The sequence below is a fragment of the Mobula birostris genome, chromosome 23, assembly GCF_030028105.1.
Source record: "Mobula birostris isolate sMobBir1 chromosome 23, sMobBir1.hap1, whole genome shotgun sequence".
Classification (NCBI taxonomy): domain Eukaryota; kingdom Metazoa; phylum Chordata; class Chondrichthyes; order Myliobatiformes; family Myliobatidae; genus Mobula; species Mobula birostris.
In genome coordinates, this window is record NC_092392.1 from 17,037,663 (window position 1) to 17,059,349 (window position 21,687).

At 39.8% G+C, this 21,687-nt stretch overlaps 1 protein-coding gene across 2 annotated transcripts in view; it reads right to left on the reverse strand.

Annotated features, from left to right (window-relative positions):
• Positions 1-2,674: 2,674 nt before the first annotated feature.
• Positions 2,675-21,687, reverse strand: part of sema3c (sema domain, immunoglobulin domain (Ig), short basic domain, secreted, (semaphorin) 3C) — a 101,436-nt gene continuing 82,423 nt past the window's right edge. For both annotated transcript variants that reach the window (XM_072241610.1, XM_072241611.1), the window contains exons 14-18: positions 15,121-15,162; positions 12,194-12,351; positions 9,388-9,455; positions 6,127-6,257; positions 2,675-4,555 (exon numbers count right to left, since the gene is read on the reverse strand). In XM_072241610.1, the coding sequence (XP_072097711.1) occupies positions 4,136-4,555; positions 6,127-6,257; positions 9,388-9,455; positions 12,194-12,351; positions 15,121-15,162 (819 nt within the window). In that variant the 3' untranslated portion in view covers positions 2,675-4,135. The remainder of the gene's footprint in view (positions 4,556-6,126; positions 6,258-9,387; positions 9,456-12,193; positions 12,352-15,120; positions 15,163-21,687) is intronic.

Consider the following 21,687-nt stretch of genomic DNA (forward strand, 5'->3'; position numbering starts at 1 on the left):
AGCCTCGACATCTTGCCTATCATGGGGCGACCGGAACTGAACGCATTATGCAAAATGCTGCCTAACAGGAGTTTAATAAACTTGAAGCATAACTTCCTGACTTTTAAACTCAATGCCTCATCCAATAAAGGCAAGCACATCTTCTTAACCACCCTATCAACCTGAATTACAAAACCTGGACCCCAAAATCCCTCTGTTCATCAACAGTGTACTGTCTCTTTACATTTGAATTGTGAGATGACTTAGGGCAATAGGCATGAGCCAGGGCTAGAATGTAGTCTGAATAGGGATCAGTTGCAGCTTGGATTGAGGACCCCTGAATAAAGCAATTGTGCCACTGCTCCTCCCTCAGTCCAGGGCAGATACTCAGCAGGGATGTGGACCATTTACTGTTAATAAAAGCCTTTCAGTATTTACTCTACTTCCAGTCTTTTGGAATAATTGATAGTGCATCAATATGTCCACTTTTATACTTGCTCCCTACCCATTCAAATATTGCATTCCAGTGTCATCGGCTGCAGATCATGCGTCTGATCTTTAACACATTTTTATTGGCTCTGCTCCAGGCCAGCATCTATTTATTGCCCTCTTCCCAGCAAGTGACAATCGGTAATTTATGGCTCTTTGTTCTCATTGGTAACCAGCTCGAATCACTCCAGACGGGCGCCAACCCCAACGGTCACAAACCTGAATATTATACTATGTGAAAGAATGCCTCACAAATAGCTTCTTTGGAAATGATCCCTGGTCCAGCAGATTACCTGAAGCATCACTGTGTCTACTTTAAAACACAGAAAGCCAAGCAATTTCATCTCACAAAATGGAGGCTGTAAAGCAGTTCCACAAAAATGGCAGCCTCCATCTCCAAGCACATGGCAGGAACAAAGACAATTGATCTGTCTGCTTCCACTGTCCTTGACCCATTCGAGTCCAACGTTTTCTTCCATATTTTAAATCCGCCATGGCTAACACTTTATAGGATTGAGGAATTCTACTCTCATAGCTAATTTCAGCCTGAGAGGAAAAATCCAGCCAGCATAATCGAAGACCCCACCCATCCCAGAAATTCTCTCTGCTTCCTCCTCCCATCAGGCAAAAGGTAGAAAAGCCTGAATGCACATACTGTACCAGCAGGCCCAAGGACAGTGTCTACCATGCTGTTATAACATTATTGTATGGACATTTTACCTCACAATCTACCTCGTTATGATTTTGCACTGCACCTTCTCTGCACTGTTATACTGCATTCAAAAGTTCAAAGTACATTTATTATCAAAATATGTATACCTTATACAGCCTTGAAATTCATCCTCCTGCAGGCAGCCATAAAAAAAATCATAGAATTCACTAAAACACACATACTCAATGTCACCTCTTATCCCATTTGCAAAAGAGGACAAATCACTCAAATAGTAAAAAAAAGTAAACAAAAACACATGGAACATGAACTGGAGGGCCCCCGAAGTGAGTCCACAACTGTGGAGCACGTTTGGTGATGAGGTGAGTGAAAACTGTCCAGGAGCCCAATGACTGCAAGGTAACAACTGCTCCTAAACTTGGCAGTGTGGGACCCAAGTCTCTTGCTCCATCCTTTCTCCTGATTGTAGTGGTGAGAAGAAAGGGAGACCAGTCAAAATATGGACAGACGGTGCTGAATACCTGCTTGTTTTCCATTCTCATCCACGACAAGATCTTGCTCAGCCCTTTAAGCGGCCTGAAGTAGTAGAGCCAACCACGACTTTGTCATCCGCTATCAGGCCTCAACGCAGCATTCATCCCAGCCATGGATGACACGGCCGTCCCTGCACTTTTAAAAGTCTCGTTTGCTAAACCTCCCAGGAGATCGCAAAGGCACCAAATTGTTTAGTCGGTTCAGAAGTACATATTTAAAAGGGAAATGACTGACTGCAGCGATCATAGTTCAGAAGATTTATACCTCCTAGAGTATTGCGTAGTTTTGTGAGCTCTCTGCAAAACATTGCTGTTGGTCGCTGGCCCCATCTTGCCTTCTGTTATTGTTTTACCTTGTTCTACCTCAATGCACCGTAAAATGTCTTGATCCGTATGAGAAGTATACTGGATTTTCAATGTGTCTCAGTACATGTGGCAAAAATAAACCAAATTCAGTTCTGTCCATATTGCTGGTCTTGTTACCTGTGGGATAAGAAGGTCAAAGGAAACATCTTTCATTGCCTTCTCTCCTGGGACTGTGATTGGAAGTGCTCCATTTATTAGGTGGTGGAAGTGGAAAGGACAAGGATACTTTAAGACCAGATACTTTGGGGCACTACGGTAGTGAGGCAGTTAGTGTGACACCGTTACAGTCATAGTTCAATTCCCGCGCGTTCTACAAAGAGTTTGTACGTCCTCCCCAAGAACCTGTGGACTTCCCCCAGTTTCCTCCCACATTCCAAAAACATACCGGTTAGTAGGCTAATTGGTTATTGTAAATGGTCCTGTCACTAAGCTAAGGTTAAATAGGTGGTTTACTGGGTGGTGCGGCTCGTTAGGTCAGAAGGGCCAGTTCTGTACAGTGTCTGAATACTTAAAATAAAATAAAGACAGCCGATGTCTATTAATCTGCTTCATTATATCCTGGAATGTGGAAAAGAACAATCATTCTTGTAACACACGGCACGCAGCAAAGTGGAGAGAACATACATATTAGTAAAGATTCACTGTGTCTTTGAAGATTTATTATCATCACCATGAAAGTACACTGTGTCATGTTTTACATAATTTAGATCAGGAGAATTTCATCATGTTAATCACTATTTTATATGAACAAAAAGTTCTGTTCAATTTACCCTTTTCTATGACAGCAATGTAATTTTCATAAAAACTGTACAAAGATATTTGAGCTTGCAGCTTACACTGGCAGACAGAAATACTTCTTGCCCTCAATCTACACATTACAGCATACCAAACAACACTTAAATATACCAAAACATTTAAACATACTAAATAATATCTTAAACATTCACAATAAAGACACATAACACATTTATTTTTACAGGTTTATCCTAGCAGGAATGCTAGAGACATTTGATATCATTTGTGGTTTTTTTTCTGGTTTACAGTTTATGTTCCACAACGTTAATCTATATGTCGTTAAGTTTGGCAACGTGCAGACTCAGGAGATTATAGTCGTTTACCTAATGAAGATTCACTTTTATTAAATGACCGGATATTGTTCTATTTTCATTGTGGAATATTTGTTTCACAAAGGACAATAGTGATTTTTTTTATTTGTTGCATCTCAAACTGGATAAGGGGAAATGCAATTACAAAGCAAATGCTAAAGTTTGAAATAGGAACAGCAACTATTACAAACACACAGCAAAACAATTAACGGGTCTTTAGAACCTAAAATTTTTATGCATAATGCTAACCTTAATTTCTTTGCACGAGGTGACTGGAATTGTTGTGTCCTTCCAATACGTCCTGTCAATATTTCTGATATACAGCAGCTTTACATTTTCAAAGTAACATTATTTTCTACAGTATAATAGTTATTTTCAATAAATTGAAGTATATTTAATACTTGGTGAATTGATTTCTTAAGATAATTTCCCTCTAGGTTTTGTTCTTAAGATACCAACCCCCTCATATTTCACATAATTATAACATTAAAGCACAAGTCCTATTATGTCTTCAGCATTCCTGACACTCCTTATAGCACAAAGTCATGACTAGTACCATACCAAACTAATCATAGATGTTCTCATGAAAATGAATTGAATGTTTCAGCCAGCCTGACCACTAAATTGTGATGAACTGGTCCTACGTTTGGCTCTTTAGCCTAGACTAAAGTGGTTGGAAGTCAAGGGGATAGAGCAGCATTAGATTACAGATTGAAGGCAGAGCTCTGAATTAAGTTTAAATGCTTCAGCAGAGTAAAACTGCCTTCCAAGTTATTCTAACTAGACAAAAACTTTAAAACTAAATGTACATTTGGACATTACATACAAAAAAGTATTAAACCGAACTGTTCTGTTAATTATGGCATGCAGACAGTAAGAATTTATTTGTATTTTGAAAAGATAAAAATAGAAGAAAATGACTACAGATGTGTTCTGTACAATTTATATTAAATAGGTTCATACTGACAAAGACATTCTTTGTAGGCAGTCCTTTAAGTAACAGGCAAATGGTTTCTTCTATTCCGACTTTTTCTTCTGTCCATGAGGGCCTTTAATTTTGAATGATCTATTCTAATTGATAGTCCCTCCCCACTCTGTCTCTGCTTGTGCCAGCTCTCTTTACAGTACTTATTGATTGCCTGCATTTCAGAGTAACTAAATAGTCCTACCAGATCCTTGTGAAGGACCTGCATGCCCCTCAAGTCGTTGGCAGTGCTCCAAGGCCATGGTGTTCCTTTGTTAATTTTGGAGGAAAGCAAATCTGTATCAACAACCTTCAGCTTGACCTTGGTCACGGTGCTTTTAAAGTTGTTCTCAGTGGCCACACAGTGATAAATCCCTCTGTCATTGTTTTGTACTGAACGAATCAAGAGGCCATATTCAGTCACTAGAATTCTGTCATCTTGTTTTACCTGTATGCAAAGAGACACTCATTTTAAGATGCTGTGCAGCTTAGGGGAGAAAGGCAAGTCTGAACAAATCATGGCTAATCTTGAATCGCATTGTAAAGGGCTAAACTGATAGATAGCTACTGAGAGTAAGTTAAGAGAAAGCCCTGGCTAGTTCTCTTTGCATTCCTGGGAACCAATCTCCCAAGCAACCGGACAACGCTACCAATATGAAGTGACAATAACACAACAAAGGAAGAAAGCCAATAAATATATTAAGTCCGTAAGACCATAAGACAGAGGAGCAGAATGAGATTATTCAGCCCCTCAAGTCTGCTCCGCCATTCCATCATGGTTGATCCCGGATCCCAATCAACCCCATACACCTGTCTACTTGCCATATCCTTTGATGCCCTGACTGATCAGGAAATGATCAACTTCCACCTTAAATATACCCACAGACTTGGCCTCCACCGCAGTCTGTGGCAGAGCATTCTACAGATTCACTACTTTCTGGCTAAAGAAATCCTCCTTACTTCTGTTCTAAAAGGTTGCCCCTCAATTTTGAGGTTGTGTCCTTTAGTTCTGGATACCCCCACCATAGGAAACATCTGCTTCACACCCACCCTATCTAGTCCTATCTAAATTCCAGTGAGTACAGGCCCAAAGCTGCCAAACACTCCTCATACATTAACCCTTTCATTCCCAGAATCATCCTCGTGAACCTCCTCTGGACTCTCTCCAATGACAACGCATCCCTTCTGAGATATGGGGCCCAAAACTGTTGACAATACTCCAAGTGTGACCTGACAAGTGTCTTATAAAGCTTCAGCATTATCTGCTTGCTTTTATATTCTATTCCCCTTGAAATAAATGCCAACATTGCATTTGCCTTCTTTACTGCAGACTCAACCTGTAAATTAAAGTTATCAGTAAATCCATAAGATTAAAGAAATAAAAAAAATATCAAAATCTTGACACAATTCAAAGTTCAGACACACACAATCTTGTTAATGAATGGACCCCCGAACAGATTATTCAGCAACCTTTCTCAGCAGACAGCAGCAACCTTCATCCAGTTGTTAGCTTTAATGTTGGAAAAGCAGCTTAATGTGCTTGACAAAAAGGCAGTCTGCTAGAACACAGCGACATGAGAAGGGTTGACTGAACGTTTACCAAGGAGGTGGGAAATGGTGAAGTGATGAGATTTGGGAGGACATTTGGGAGGACAAAATCGCGGAAATAGCCAGATGGTCAGGTAGTACCTGGGATGGCGAGCAGGAGAGAGAGAGTTAACGTATCTGGTCGATGACCCTTCAGAACACAGAACGTAGATTTAAATGAAAAACTAGGTTTAAGGTGCAGGGAAAGGATGAAGGGATAGGGGAACTAAAGGAAAGGTGGAGAGATAAAAAGATCAATGGAGTCTAATAAAGGAGGGTGAATGAAAATAGATCCGTCTGGAGCATTTTAATTTGGAAATAACAAACAGATTCTGAAGATTCTAGAAGATGAAGTAAAACAAAGGTGAATACTTGAAATATGAGATGCGAAATTGGAAATGTTGATTAAAACAAAACTGTAAAAATACTCACCTCCTTTCTTCTGTCATTTGCTTTCTGCATCAACCATTTGATGGATGCTTGGGGTGACTTTGGTGTGCACTCGAGGAAGGCAGTGCTGTTTTTGACTCCGTATTGCACAGACTCAGCAGCATTTCTGTATGCTGAGATTAATACACATTTTAATTATACTTCAGACACATGTATTACATTACAAATTAAGATTCAAGGAGCTGGAATTGTCGACCACAATGCAAAATATTCCTGGATGCCATGGGTTCTGTTCTTTTGCACCAGTGGGACATGAAAAGCCGACTGAAGTCTATGTGGACTATGACATGACAAACACGCTCAGTTATCAAATTATTCAGAATTTTTCAAGGCGGTGACCATTAGATTAGCCAGGCAAGTCTTTTACTTTGTCCTATGCAAGCCATCCCTGGATCTCAATGTGCCAATTAATCCTGTCTCCCAGAATTTTTTTTCCCCAATACTGTAACTTCTCTTTGGTTGCATACAATTTCAGAAAAAGGCATATTTGCAAATAATCTATAATATTTGGATGGATTTTGATTTTGTATCAAAACAGATGATGGGTTTATGGAAATTAAGGTTTGCAAATAAGCCTAGTAAATAGAAAGAAACAAACTGAGGGGACATTTTGCACAAATTTAAGTGCATCTTGCATAACTAAAAATGCTTTAAATACATTCCAATTCAAAATTGTAATTCAATTTTTCCTCCCACTGATACACAATAATAAGTTAACGTTTTTGTATTTTTCTTGGAGCAAATTGAACTGATATTCCGCACATGATAACTCAGGCAAACATCACAAAGAGTGTCTCATTTACAGCTTGAGCTTTCAAACTTGTGATTTGTGAAGGGAAGTTGATAATGAATAAATTTTTTATAGCAAATGGTGAATGAAAGTGAGATAGACGCTCTGAAAACTTTCGGCTGCAATAATTACCTTCCTATAAAATGGCTTGGTTATATTAGTTATTTTTATACAGTCAACCATTTGGCATGTGTTATGTATGATTTTTCAGTATGCCAGTGCACATCACCAATGCAAGCAACAGTGGGAATAGGCAGACTCGAAAGGGTCTTTTTTGACCAAGCATTTTCCAGCAGCTGACACGACGTTACATTATCAGGAAATTATTTATACTTTCAGGACAGTTTATAATGGAGGAGAAAGGTCATTTTGGGAGGGTGAGAAAGACGAAAAATAAACTAATGTTATTAAAAAGGCTTCTGAAGGCAGGTAAAGAATTTGCCAGCTGCGAAGAAAAATATCCAGAGTTGAAAGTCTGAAATACAGTTCAATAGTGTGGTTAAGGCCCAGGAGAAAATGTTTCATAGAATGCATTTTTCTGTTTTTCAGGTTTATGTAATGATAAGAAGCAGGCACTCCCATCAGCTCTGATAACATTGAAAATATGCAGTCTGGGGTGGAGCCCAGCAGGCATACTAGCACATGCAGGGAGACAACTCTTAACATTCATCTCTTGGTCTGCAGCACAACACAGCATGCCCGGCAATGTAACTAGGGTCTACTGACTGCTCCATACTGTCTACAAATGTCGGTGTGGAAGTACAGACAGGCAGCAGCTTCCAAACGTACTTTATAAAATGTCCAAATAGCTGCTCTCGTTTTTAAAGGAATGGGATTCCAGAAGAGGATGGAAATTTCAGTTCTTCTTCGTGATAACATAAAGTTCAATCCAGGGGGATTCTTCCTTATTTATAGTTTTATAAATACCTATAATTTTGGTATGGCATGTAAAAAATATTTGCTTATTGTTTATTAGGTGGGTAATTCTTTGACCTTTTTCTGACGATACTTTGTCAAAATAACATTTATATTTCTTGGCTCCCAAATTAGAAGATGAGTCAAAATGGAATCTACTTTGCATAAGGACTTCCAGCCATGCCACAGAAATATAGTAAAAATACTCGGGGACCAGTGAGGGTGAACTTGTAAAATGTAGTGAGCTTGTAAGGTATGCAGTAATAATACCAAGAGACTGAGTTTATTCAGTCTTGTGAAAAAGCCCCAAGCAAGCACAATTGCAGGATATTCACATCTGGGTGGTTGGGAGAATGACAGAAATGTACTCAGACAGAAAGTGTGATGAACGATTGTGAAAATTTACCATATTGCACTGATGTTATTAACTCACTACTATGCAAACACTGAGCCAATGAATTGTATTAGGTCTAGTCAACAGGTACAAATGCAAACACTGAGCACATTTGAGGACAAGAAGTCACTCCAAAATAAAAATTAAAAAAAATAACTTATGCTGTCTTGAACAAAATCATCCTAAGTGACCATTGGACAAGTATCTACCTTATTCATGTGGCGTTTGTTTATCCAGCATTTGAACTGGGTCACTCCCTTCACTACCATAGCAGACAAAGGAATGTCTGTGACTAATACTTGTCCATTAATATTGCCAACAGTTATCTCCAGGTTATAATGAACAAACAAAAAGTATTTTAAGATGCAATGTTCCCAGAATTTACCCAGACTCAAAATGTTCTGATGCCACAATATACTAATGAACTAAATTTTAACTGACAGTCAGGAACTAAGGATAAATTACACAAATAAATTTGTCTAATGTTCACTTATGCATTACTTATATTTGGGACTGCAGTGAATAGTTCCATCTCTAATCCATAAATAGGAGAAAGAGAAAGTTAAGAGGTCTTTTAAGAAAAAAAACACTGGACTGACACTGAAGATGATTAAAAAAAGTAACTTAACAGTTTGGGTCATTTTTCCAGTAAATGTGATGGATACCTTCAAGATTGCTTAAGGGTTTGTTGATAGAAAGAAAATATTTTCTCCTTCAGGCAAGACAGGAACGAGGGTCCATAGGTATGAGATTGTGACTCACACATATCACAGGGAATTTAGGAGAAATTTCTCTATCCGCAGAGTAGTGAGAGTGTGGAAGTCACCTCTGCAGAAAGTAACTGCTGCAGATAAGAAAATGTCAAATGAATACAAGGGGAAATAACAGAGCAGAAGAATATGTGGATGGGGCTGGAAGCTAAGTGTGAAGAAGCTCACATGAAGTGAAAACCAACAGCTGGCCAATATCCCCATCGATACAACCACTGCTACTGTATTTTCCATATTATTTAAAACAAATGTTAGTTTGGAACATCTAACTTCCTTCCTGCTACTTTGTGTTGATAAGGAATTTGGGGTATTCCATACCTAACTTTGCAGTGTAAATAACTGTCCCATCACCAATAGCAGAGTGTAATGCTTACCTTTCAGATTAAAGCCTCTGCACTGAGTCATGGGGTTGCCATGTCTCACATCCTGTCTACGACTCCTCCTGTGATCAGGACATAAAAGAGAATAATGATAAGGCTTGCTCTGCGGGTACTTCTGACCACCTCATGAGCACAAAGGTGACAGAAGAGATCTTCCATCTGCATATTTGGTTTATTCAGGATAGGTTCTGCAGAAATTTGCAGGTTTCCGCCGCAGATTCCAGCCTCGGCATTAAGGTCAAAATTTACCTTGCTGTGCTTCAAGAAAATTGTTCATTAAAAGGTGAAGTTTTCTTTGAAACTATCTAGCTTTGTTCAATACAGCTGAATTTCAGGAAAGAAACTACTGTTGCCTAATAATCCAGAACTTCTTGGCTCATGAGGAAGTTTTCATTTTGGCGTGAGCACAAAGTCAGTCAACAGGCAATTTGACACGTGAAAAGTCAAGCTGTCTTGTTATAAGTAGGCTATTAGGAAACTTCAATCCATCTACAGGGAAGACTGCAAAGAATAGTTTGTTTGTCTCCTTCCTTTAAATGTTGAACTTCTTACTTAACAGCCCAACTGAGAATTCATCAGTGTTAAACTGAGCAGATTGGTGGTGTCATTTGAATCTGGAGTTGAATCCTCAATTTAAATATCTTATTACCTCTCCACTTCGACTGCTGCTGCCATCCTCACTGGAAAACATTCCAATCTCATCTGCCCCACAAATGTGTGCAATGGTGATTATGAGTCGAGTTTGAATCAGTGATTAGTTTAATCAAAAGTAAAACTTGAAAAGAATCATTCATGGGTGTAATGTGCTGGTTCAGTGTTTGATATTTCCCTTACAGCTCCAAATTGCACACCTATTCAGAAACTCTCATTAAAAACAGAGCCATTCTCCTCAGGCTGGTGAATACATCGCCTTTCATGGGGATGAAAGCGCTATTCAGATCGGCGCTGGCCCTAGAGAATGTGACAAATACTCTACACTTAAAATACTAATTATGAGTTTGTCCCTCCCTCTGCAATTTCAGCGTTACAGAATTGCTTTCAACAGGGACACTGCTTGTTTACTTGAGTGGCTGAACTGAGACCATGGATGCTCAATCATGAGGATTCATGTGGTTGACCTGAAGGCCCTTTGGTTTTACAGACAAGGTATCCAGAGAAACCGGCCTAGCAGGGTTTGGTGGTTTCAGTATCATTTGGCCTATGGAGAAGGGACAGGGCAATTGTCTTACAGATTTCTTTCTGAGCTGCAAACCTCTTTAACTCAATGGCTTAACATAATCTTCGAAACCTCACACAGGACACAAATATAAATATTAAATATATATACATGAATATAAAAATACTAAAATTCTTACTTCATTGGTTGGTAAGTTGATGGAGAAGATCCTGAGAGGCAGGATTTATGAACATTTGGAGAGGCATAACATGATTAGGAATAGTCAGCATAGCTTTGTCAAAGGTAGGTCATGCTGTAAGAGCCCGATTGAATTTTTTGAGGATGTGACTGAACATTTGATGAAGGTAGAGCAGTAGATGTAGTGCATATGGATTTCAGCAAGGCATTTGATAAGGTACCCCATGCAAGGCTTATTGAGAAAGTAAGGAGGCATGAGATCCAAGGGGACATTGCTTTGTGGTTCCAGAACTGGCTTGCCCACAGAAGGCAAAGAGTGGTCATATTCTGCATGGAGGTCGGTCACCAGTGGTGTGCCTCAGGGATCTGTTCTAGGGCCCCTAATCTTCGTGATTTTTATAAATGACCTGGATGAAGAAGTGGAGGGATGGGCTAGTAAGTTTGCTGATGACACAAAGGTTGGGTGTGTTGTGGATAGTGTGGAGGGCTGTTAGTGGTTACAGTGGGGCATTGATAGGATGCAAAACTGGGCTGAGAAGTGGCAGATGGAGTCCAACCCAGATAAGTGTGAGGTGGTTCATTTTGGTAGGTCAAATATAGTATTAATGGTAAGACTCTTGACAGTGTGGAAGATCAGTGGGATCTTGAGGTCTGAGTCCATAGGACACTCAAAGCTGCTGCGCAGGTTGACTCTGTGGTTAAGAAAGCATACGGTGCATTGGCCTTCATCAACCGTGAGATTGAGTTTAGGAGCAGAGAGGCAATATTGCAGCTATATAGGACCCTGCTCAGACCTCACTTGGAGTAATGTGCTCAGTTCTGGTCACCTCACTATGGGACGGATGTGGAAACCATAGAAAGGGTTCAGAGGAGATTTACAAGGATGTTGCTTGGATTGGGGAGCATGCCTTATGAGAATAGGTTGAGTGAACTTGACCTTTTCCCTTGGAGTGACAGAGGATGACAGGTGACCTGATAGAGGTGTTTAAGGTGATGAGAGGCATTGATCGTGTGGATAGTCAGATACTTTTTCCCGGGGCTGAAATGGCTAACATGAGAAGGCACAGTTTTAAGGTTCTTGGAAGTAGGTACAGAGGAGATGTCAGGGATAACTTTTTTATGCGGAGCGTGGTGAGTGCATGGAAAGGGCTGCTGGCAGCAGTGGTGGAGAAGGATATGATAGGGTCTTTTAAGAGACTTCTGGATAGGTACATGGAGCTTAGAAAAATAGAGGGCTATAGGTAACCCTAGGTAATTTCTAAGGTAAGGACACGTTCGGCATAGCTTTGTGGGCCAAAGCGCCTGTATTGTGCTGTAGGTTTTCTACGTTTCTATGCTTTAACTGAAGGATCTACTCGAGTAATTTTCAAGTCATTTGATTGTTGAATGCATAATGAATGTATACCTCTTTTATTAGGACCACGCAACATTTGCTGTTTCACTGACCTTTTGCCAGACAGATAAAACCTGGAGCATGATTTGCCATCCCAAGCACAGTAGGGGTCTCTGGCCAAGCAGCAGTCAGCACAAGCTGCACCGTAGACATGGCAGCGATGAAAGGACACCTGAGTAATTCCTTCATCAGAGCTAACATATAGTTGTTGCTGAAACAAAGAGATGATGGTGGTTAATACAGCCGGTAAGTTTTTATTTTGTTGGCTGAAAAGAACCCACTTCTGACACAATTCAACAAGCAGAATCGAGATGGACCTTCGTGTTTCCATAGTTTTGCCCTTCTCATTCATCCAATCTCTTCTTAAATGCATCTACAGTACTGTGCAAAAGGCTTAGGCACATTTATATATACTGTATATAGGCAGGGTGCCTAACACGCTTACACGGAACTGTATTTGACCACTTGTAGCAGAAAGCGAGTTTGTAAATCTGGTGGGAGCAAAGGATACTGGGAATGGCAAGGGTGAATGGCCATGGGGGGCGGTGTGGGGCGGGTATCAGGGAAGAAATGCCAGGGGCAGGAGCTGGTGTGGGTGCAGACACACCCAGCCCTGAGACATCAGGCAAGGTTATTTGATTCCAAACAACTGGTTAATTGATCATTACAGAATGTCTGTCTCTCCAGTACTTCCCATCCCCTTCCTTCTCCCTTTTCCTTTTCCCAACAATGATTCACCTCTCCCTGCCCCTTTCCCTCTCTCCGTCCACAGTCGAGACTCATATCAGAATCAGGTTTATCATCACTCACAAGTCATGATTTTTTTTTGTGGCAGCAGTATAGCACAGTACATAAAATTACTACAGTATTGAGCAAAATTCTTAGAAACCCTAGCTGTAAATATATGCCCAGGACATTTGCATAGTACTGTTTATTAAAGTCAGCTAATCTTGTTATAGTGGGTTCTATTTTATAAGCACTTTCAGGGTGAAAGGCTCCCCAAAACTCCTTATTGGATTTATTGATGCCGTCCTATAAAGACACCATCTGTCCTGGTCACATGTGCAATTGGAAAATTCTTTCCGATCCAACCGATACAGTTTCGATTTTGGCCTCTATTTTCAAAAACAATGAGCTGTAATCTCTTTTGATTGATATAGTTACTGAATATTAGTTTCACTTCAGTAAATTATTTTGTACCTTCTCCATTGTCTCTCCTTTGATAATATGGAGACTAGTATTGTTCACAGTAATACAGATATTGCCTAAGCAAGATGTCATATTTAAGCTTTTTGCAATTAAATTTTATTGTTTTAGGAAGAATGCAAGCCTTTGGATATTATCCTATCTCACTAATTTTAGTGATATTTGCACGTAACCCGTATGTTGCTGTTTTCCACCTTCAGATAGTTATTTTCCAATGAATCTGTTTCATCCTGATTTGTTCTTCCAAAATCTACTACATCATTCTTATCCATAATGGAATTAATTTCCAGTTAATTTCAGGAAAGTAGCATCTATCATCAACAAGCCCACCATCTGGGCCATGCTCTCTTTTCGCTGCTGCCATCAGGAAGAAGGTACAGAAGCCGCAGGAGCCACAGGACCCACATCACCAGGTTCAGGGACAGTTATTATTACCCCTCAGCCATTAGGCTCTTGAATCAGTGGGGATATCTTCACAAAACTTCACTTGCCCCATCATTGAACTGTTCCTATAACCTATGGATTCACTTTCAAGGACTCTTCATTTCATGTTCTCGATATTTATTGTTTGTTTATTTATTTATTATTTTTTTCTCTTCTCTTTTTGTTGTTTGTTGTTTTTTTTCCACACATTGGCCGTTGCCTGTTCCGTTGGTCATGGTCTTTCTTTGTCTTTAGTGTGTTTCTTGTACCTAACGTGAACGCTCGCAAGAAAAGGAATTTTAGGATTGTATATGGTGGCTTATATGTACTTTGATAGTAAATTTACTTTGAACTTTTGAACTTTGATTCTACAGGCTTTCCTGTATATTGTCGTTAATCTCCCTTTATAACTTCACAATATTGCTGAAATTACATATCTGATTCTCAATCCAAATGAAACATCAGGCTGCATAATGAAACTCATGGAATACTTCTCCCAATTCCGTTTGAACAATTCTTTGATTTACCCACAATCTTTTGTATTCAGCTTGTTTTCCAGTCTTCTGTTATTAACCTAACTCCAGATGTTGTTATTTTAGTAATGTCCACCTTATTAAAGGCTCTTAGCAATATATTTATCTAATGCATGACTCAATCAATGCCTCTCTACTTCTTCAAATAAATCAATATTAGTCAAATATAGCATCCCACATTGCAAATAACTCTGAACAATATTATATTTTGAATTTCTGATTTTTATCTCTTACTACTTCAAGTAAGAATTCCTGTATCTTGTCTACTAATAAAGTTAAGCAATTTAATCTCAAATTCTTTCAACTTTTCCATCGAACTAATGGCTCTGCGCTGTGCAACTCAATTCCGTTGTCTTGAAAAATATAGTTCTTTCATCAGTGTGCCAAATTAAGCTGAAGACTAAAATATTTATTTTAGCAATCTCATTTCTGACCTGAAATTATAGAGTAGGTTACACTGCTTGCCAGAAATTGACAATCTCAATTTTTCTACATTAAAATTGATGGTAATCACTTGCATCATTATGTTGTAATTTTTTAATATGAAATAACATAAATCCCCCTTTGTATTACATTATTGAAAAAAGTGATTTCACTCTGCTTGGTAGAATTTGATGTATAAACATGAGCTGCCATCTCATCTTTCCATTTTTTGCAGTTCTAGAGTCAATACTAAGTAATATAAGCATTTTGTGCCTGTTCAGAAACAACATTATATTTGTGCTACATCACAGCTAAACTGTTTTACTAAGAACAATTGATCTTAAAATCCATATAATACATTTAATGAGATGATTGAAGATAAAATAAATATCTACCTTTTTGGATGAAATCTTCATTGTTGTGATGGCTGATCGATTCTATAAAAAGGAAAATAATCATAATTATTCATGTATTCTTGGCATATCACCAAGTCAGCATTCTGGCAAATCTCCAAACGTTTTATTAACTCTGCAGAGAGCGAACACCACATAGACTAGATACAAATTTTCTTGTTTGTTATTGAAGTTATGTTTTTCTTTATGTGAACTACTCTTTAAAGCTTGATGTGGTCTTTCATTAATTCTATTATGGATTTATTGAGTATGCTTGCAAGAAGATGAATCTCAGGGTGGTATATGGTGACATATATGAACTTTGATAATAAATTTACTCTGAATTTTGGTTTATACATTGCTGAGGTCAATTGGCCATAAAATAGCAGGGATAATTATATATTGTTTAGACTTTAGATTTTTCACTATCTTGGCCTCAAACATAATGTTCCTGATAGTCAGCTAATGGACTAATAGAATTTTGAAGGCAGCCCCAAATTTGAATGCAGCAAAAGAATGCCTGTATTGAGCACAACAGGCCGATTTTCCTTTCCTGCACAAATCTACTGATTTGTGAATGCCTTGAAGTGGCTCATGAAGGTCATATTACAAATTCAGATGGCTAAATTCATTTGCAATTACCTATTGCCCAAGTGAAAACAAGCAATCATTTCATATTATCTGGATGACTTCAAAAAAAATTAAATGAAAAATTAATCAGAAATTAATTAAATTGAAACATATTGTTGAAGGTAAGCACACAGCATTGTTATTTAATTGTTTCAATATTTTCAGACAGACCACCTCAGATTCCTTAGGTTTGATTTCACAGGCAGGATGACACGTCTTGTATGCAGTATTTTGTGACTGGGGCTAAATCTTAGGACTTCCAAATCTTATTGATTCAGACTGGAGGGTTGTGGAAACAACAGTTTTCCCTTTGCTGTGAACCTGACGTTTATTTATTTAAGGTGGGGGGGGTATATGGGAGGTAGGGTTTAAGGGTCGGCACAACATTGTGGGCTGAAGGGCCTGTACTGTGCTGTACTATTCTATGTTCTATTTAATGATAAAGCACAGGTAAGCTCTTCTGGCCCCTCCAGCCCTTCAAGCAACACCGCTCCAGCAATCCCTGACAACCCCAACTTAACCCGAACCTAATCATGGGACAATTTTTTAATGACCAATTAACCCACTGGGTAGGTCCTTGGACTGTGGGACGAAACCGGAGCACCCAGCGAAAAACATGCATTCCCTGGGAAGGATGCCAGGATTGAACTCTGAACTTCAATGCTAGCCACTACATTACCGTGGAACCCCATTCATGAGATTTGCACTTTGTGGAAAAACCCAGGCATTACTAAAACCAAACCTGAAAGTCAAAGTATTGCAAATAATAGAAATCTGAAACAAAATCAGAAAATATTGAAAAAACATCAGCTGATCAAACAGCATGTGTGGGAAGTGAAAGTCAATGTTTAAGGTCTCACAGAACCAGGAAATGTTCTGATTATGGGTCACAGGTTTGAAATATTGACTGTTCCCATTTCTACAGATGCTGCTTGATCGAAAACCTTTTCTAGTTTTGACACATTAAACACATTTGCCTGGTACAATGCTGCAAGATTAGGCATCCGTTAGTCTCGTGAGACCATGGAAGTTTTCCAGGGTGCAGGCCTGGGCGAGGTGGTATGGAAGACCAGCAGTTGCCTATGCTGCAAGTCTCCCCTCTCCACACCATCGATGTTGTCCAAGAGAAGGGCACTAGGGCCAATACAGCTTGGCACCCGTGTCATTGCAGAGCAACGTGTGGTTAGGTGCCTTGCTCAAGGACACAACACGTTGCCTCAGCTGAGGCTCGAACTAGCGACCTTCAGATCACTAGACTGACGCCTTAACCACTTGGCCACGCACCAACGCCAATGCTACAAGATTATTGTTCACTTAACAACAACAGGAGTTGTGGTTCAAACAACTATGTAATAGAACACAGTAAAAGTTTAATTGAAATCCATTTGCTGGCAAGTAGGGCTATGTGTGGTATATCAGAATTTTGAGAGACTGGGATATATCCCTTTTCATTGAGAGAATTATTTCCCCCGGATGACCCAATTGTCAGGCTTCTGAAAAATATAATTCAATGGATCTCATTAGAGAATGCTTAATCCCATAGGTTTGCTTTATTTTATCAGTACTTGATTAATGCCTGCACTGTAGCTGAACAGAGTGGAGATGATTTGGGTAATTCCACTGTCAATTGGGCTTGATGATTAAAAACAGAAACAAAAGCAGAAAAAGCTGGAGATACTCAGCATCTCACGAAGCTTCTGTAAATAGAAATAGAATTACCGCTTTAGCTGGCAAACCTTTAATCAGAAATACAGATAATGGATAAGCAAGCATGTCTTAAGTTGTAGAGGGAGGTGAGGAATGAGGAAAAAAAAAAGGGCCAGCTCGGTGACGGTACTGGTGTAATTTCATGCATGTAACTAATACACAACTATCTTCTACTCATTATACCCTATCTGTATCACGAGAAGTTATTGTAGTTTGCTTAATCTACTGTCTAGAGTTCATTTCTTGGGTAATTAACTTTGCTATACAGTCAACTGCTTGCTTTGATTGACATGTCTTGACCACCTCCAAGTTATTGGCTCATGTGAACTTGTCAATAAATGCTCCATCAACTTCAATGCTTTACCAGTGATGCTGAACTTGCTGGTGATAGAAAACCAAACACAAAATAAGCAGATTTCTTCTTCTAAAAAAAATGCCATTTTAATCCATTAAGGAAAAAGCTTAATTCAAAGTCAACATCATGGATTGCATTTGGGTTTGTGATTCTGGACGAATAGTTGAAGCGTCTGTTAATTGCATTTGTTAAGAAATAGCGTCCAATATTCTGAAATGTTTCTGTGCCTTTAATTTGGACGTCAGTTGCATGTAAACTTGTCAGTGATGTTCTGGTGGTCTGCTTGCTCCCAGTGGGTAAGCTCTTGGCTCCTACTCATAAAAGCAGAGACACCACCCACTGCCTCCTGTTTGCACTCATTTGGTTGAGGCCTATAGTTTTTTCCCCTGACACATTGTCAGATCAAGGGTGAAGCAACTGAAAAATCAGACTCCTTCTAGGAAAAGAGAAAAAATATTCTGTGTTCTCTTTTGACTATCACACCTGAAGCCTCTTTGACGACTCTAATCAACCTTTAAATAGTTCCTACATTGCTGCTACCTTCCTCAGAGAGAAAAAAAATACATACTTGACTAAAAATTATCTCCTTTTGATTGAATTTATATAATTAAAGGGATCAGTGAAACAACAGGAAATGTCATGACCGAAAAATGTCTCCCAGCAGATGATAAAAATTTTCATTAGCGAGAGCAAGTTATGGAAAATTCCTTTCCTTTTTAAACTCTTGTTCACAATGTGCTTAAAACACTGCCTAAAAACAAAAGGGTATCAAAACAGTTTGAAGTTGAGGTGTCAAAATATACTAGAGGCATATAGAGGAATACAAAGAGCCATTTTGATTTAATTATCAGAAAAGGACTCGCACCTGGCACTGTCCTATACAAAGATTTGTTTACATAAAAATAGAAAGATTCACAGGCAGAGTGGTATGGTGATTAAGGCTGATAGCCAGACGCTTCAACTATTCATCCAGAATCACAAACCCAAATGCAAACTAATCACAAACCCAAATGCTTACACCACAGCTGTGGAATTTAAATTCAAGTAATGTAATTAGGATAGTTAAATGAAGAATGCCAAGATAGTATCAGTAAACTATGTTAAATGCCATCTTGTTCACTGCTGGCCTTAAGAGAAGCAACATTCCCCGCCTTTACCCTGCTGTGGCTTTCATATGACTCCAGACTCAAAATATGATGGAATCTTAAACATTCAAGGAGAATACAGAATGGACCATAAACACTGGTTTCGTCAAAAGTGCTTCTGATTCATGAGGTTCAGAGGTTGTGGCCCACTGGTGTGGTAGCAGAAAGATTACGGGTCCATTAACGTGATTGACCACTGGCTATAATGTTTGTAGATTCTGTCATGCCCATTCTCCTGCTCTGCAGCTGAGTTCCCCAGAGGGTTCGGCGATGGAGTACTAATGTGCTGCAGAGAGGCCAGATGCAAAGTTTTACACCAGTACTACAGGGTATATGGATGGTGACTGTATTTGAATATGGCCATTTCCCCTAAAGGATTAGGTGTCTTCACACTTTTAATAAGGAATAAGAAATAGGAGCAGGAGTAGGCCATCTGGCCCGTCGAGCCTGCTCCGCCCTTCAATAAGATCATGGCTGATCTGGCCATGGACTCATCTCCACCTACCTGCCTTTTCCCCATAACTCTTAATTCCCCTACAAAATCATCAATCAGCAACCCACCTATCTGCAGGAAAGATGTAAATAAGGTTGAAAGAGCAGAGAATATTTACAAGTGTGTTGCTGGGTCTGGAGGACCTGAGTTTTAAGGAAAGATGAATAGTTAGGACTTTATTCTTTAGGACATAGATGATTGAGAGGAGTTTTGATAGAGGTATACAAAATTATGAAGGGTACAGATAAGGTAAATGCAAGCAGGCTTTTTCCACTGAGGTTGGGTGGGACTACAACCAGAGGTCATGGGTTAAGAGTGAAAGGTGAAAAGTTTAAGGGGAACATGAGGAGAATCTTCTTCAGTCAGAAGGTCATGAGAGTGTGGAACAAACTGCCAGCACAAGTGGTGTATGTGAGCTCAATTTTAATGTTTGAGAGAAGCTTGGATAGGTACCTGGATAGTAGGGATATGGAGGGCTATGGTCCCAGTGCAAGTTAATGAGAGTAGGCAGTTTAAATGGTTTCAGTATGGACTAGGTGGGCAGAAGGGCCTGCTTCTGTGCTGTACTTTTCTATGAGTCTATGACTTTCTAATCGAATCACAAACAAGAGAAAATCTGCGGAAGCTGGAAATCCGAGCAACACACACAAAATGCTGGAGGATGCATCAGCAAGGGAGATGAGACTGAGTACAGGGCTACGGTAGGAAACTTTTTCACATGGTGTGAGCAGAATTATCTGCAGCTTAATGTGAAAAGGACTAAGGAGCTGGTGGTAGACCTGAGGAGAGCTAAGGTACCGGTGACCCCTGTTTCCATCCAGGGGGTCAGTGTGGACATGGTGGAGGATTACAAATACCTGGGGATACGAATTGACAATAAACTGGACTGGTCAAAGAACACTGAGGCTGTCTACAAGAAGGGTCAGAGCCATCTCTATTTCCTGAGGAGACTGAGGTCCTTTAACATCTGCTGGACGATGCTGAGGATGTTCTACGAGTCTGTGGTGGCCAGTGCTATCATGTTTGCTGTTGTGTGCTGGGGCAGCAGGCTGAGGGTGGCAGACGCCAACAGAATCAACAAACTCATTCGTAAGGCCAGTGATGTTGTAGGGATGGAACTGGACTCTCTGACGGTGGTGTCTGAAAAGAGGATGCTGTCCAAGTTGCATGCCATCTTGGTCAATGTTTCCCATCCACTACATAATGTACTGGGTGGGCACAGGAGTACATTCAGCCAGAGACTCATTCCACCGAGATGCAGCACTGAGCGTCATAGGAAGTCATTCCTGCCTGTGGCCATCAAACTTTACAACTCCTCCCTTGGAGAGTCAGACACCCTGAGCCAATAGGCTGGTCCTGGACTTATTTCATAATTTACTGGCATAATTTACATATTACAATTTAACTATTTATGGTTCTATTACTATTTATTATTTATGGAGCAACTGTAACGAAAACCAATTTCCCCCGGGATTAATAAAGTATGACTATGACTACTAAGTCAGCAGGCCAGGCAGCATCTATAATTGGATGCATTTTATTTGCACTCATTTAATATCTTTTTAAAAACTACTGAAATCTACTTGGATCCACTTCAACAATGATGCGATGTCAAAGGCGCTCAGAGTGCTGTGACCAGTGGTACAATGTTCACACCCATTTCGGGGACAGCACTTCTTCATGAGAAGCCTAGTTAACCAGCAGGGGCAAGTCCTTCAGCTCATGTATCTGGAAGAGGAAGTCCAGGCAGCCAGGCAACGGATGTCATGAGTCTGGGCAGTGGCTGGGTTCACAGCCCAGGTTAAGAGGACTGTAACAATGGTGTTGACTGAGCTGGTACTGAACTAACATTCGTCCCATGTGGATGAGGTGGGGGGGGGGGGGGGGGGGCAGGTAACGTGGCTCCAAATAGGAGCAGTCAGGTACAAATGTGACCACAGGCAACAACTGATGAACCACTATTAAAGGCAGGTGTACAGGTCAGATTGGTGACAGGGAGCAGAGATTTTGGTGGACGCCAATGGCAATGATATCTGCCTTCTCAGTATTTCATTGGAGGACACTTATCCCCTTGAGGTGGATGCAATCTTGAAATAAGGGATATGCTATTTGGGAGAAATGCTTCTCTTGGAAGGTGATGAATCGCTGGAGGGCCGTGGAGGCTTGGTTACTGATTTCATGCACAACTGAGATCAATAAAAGTTTGGATATTCAAGGAATCAAAGTATGTGGGGAAGGAG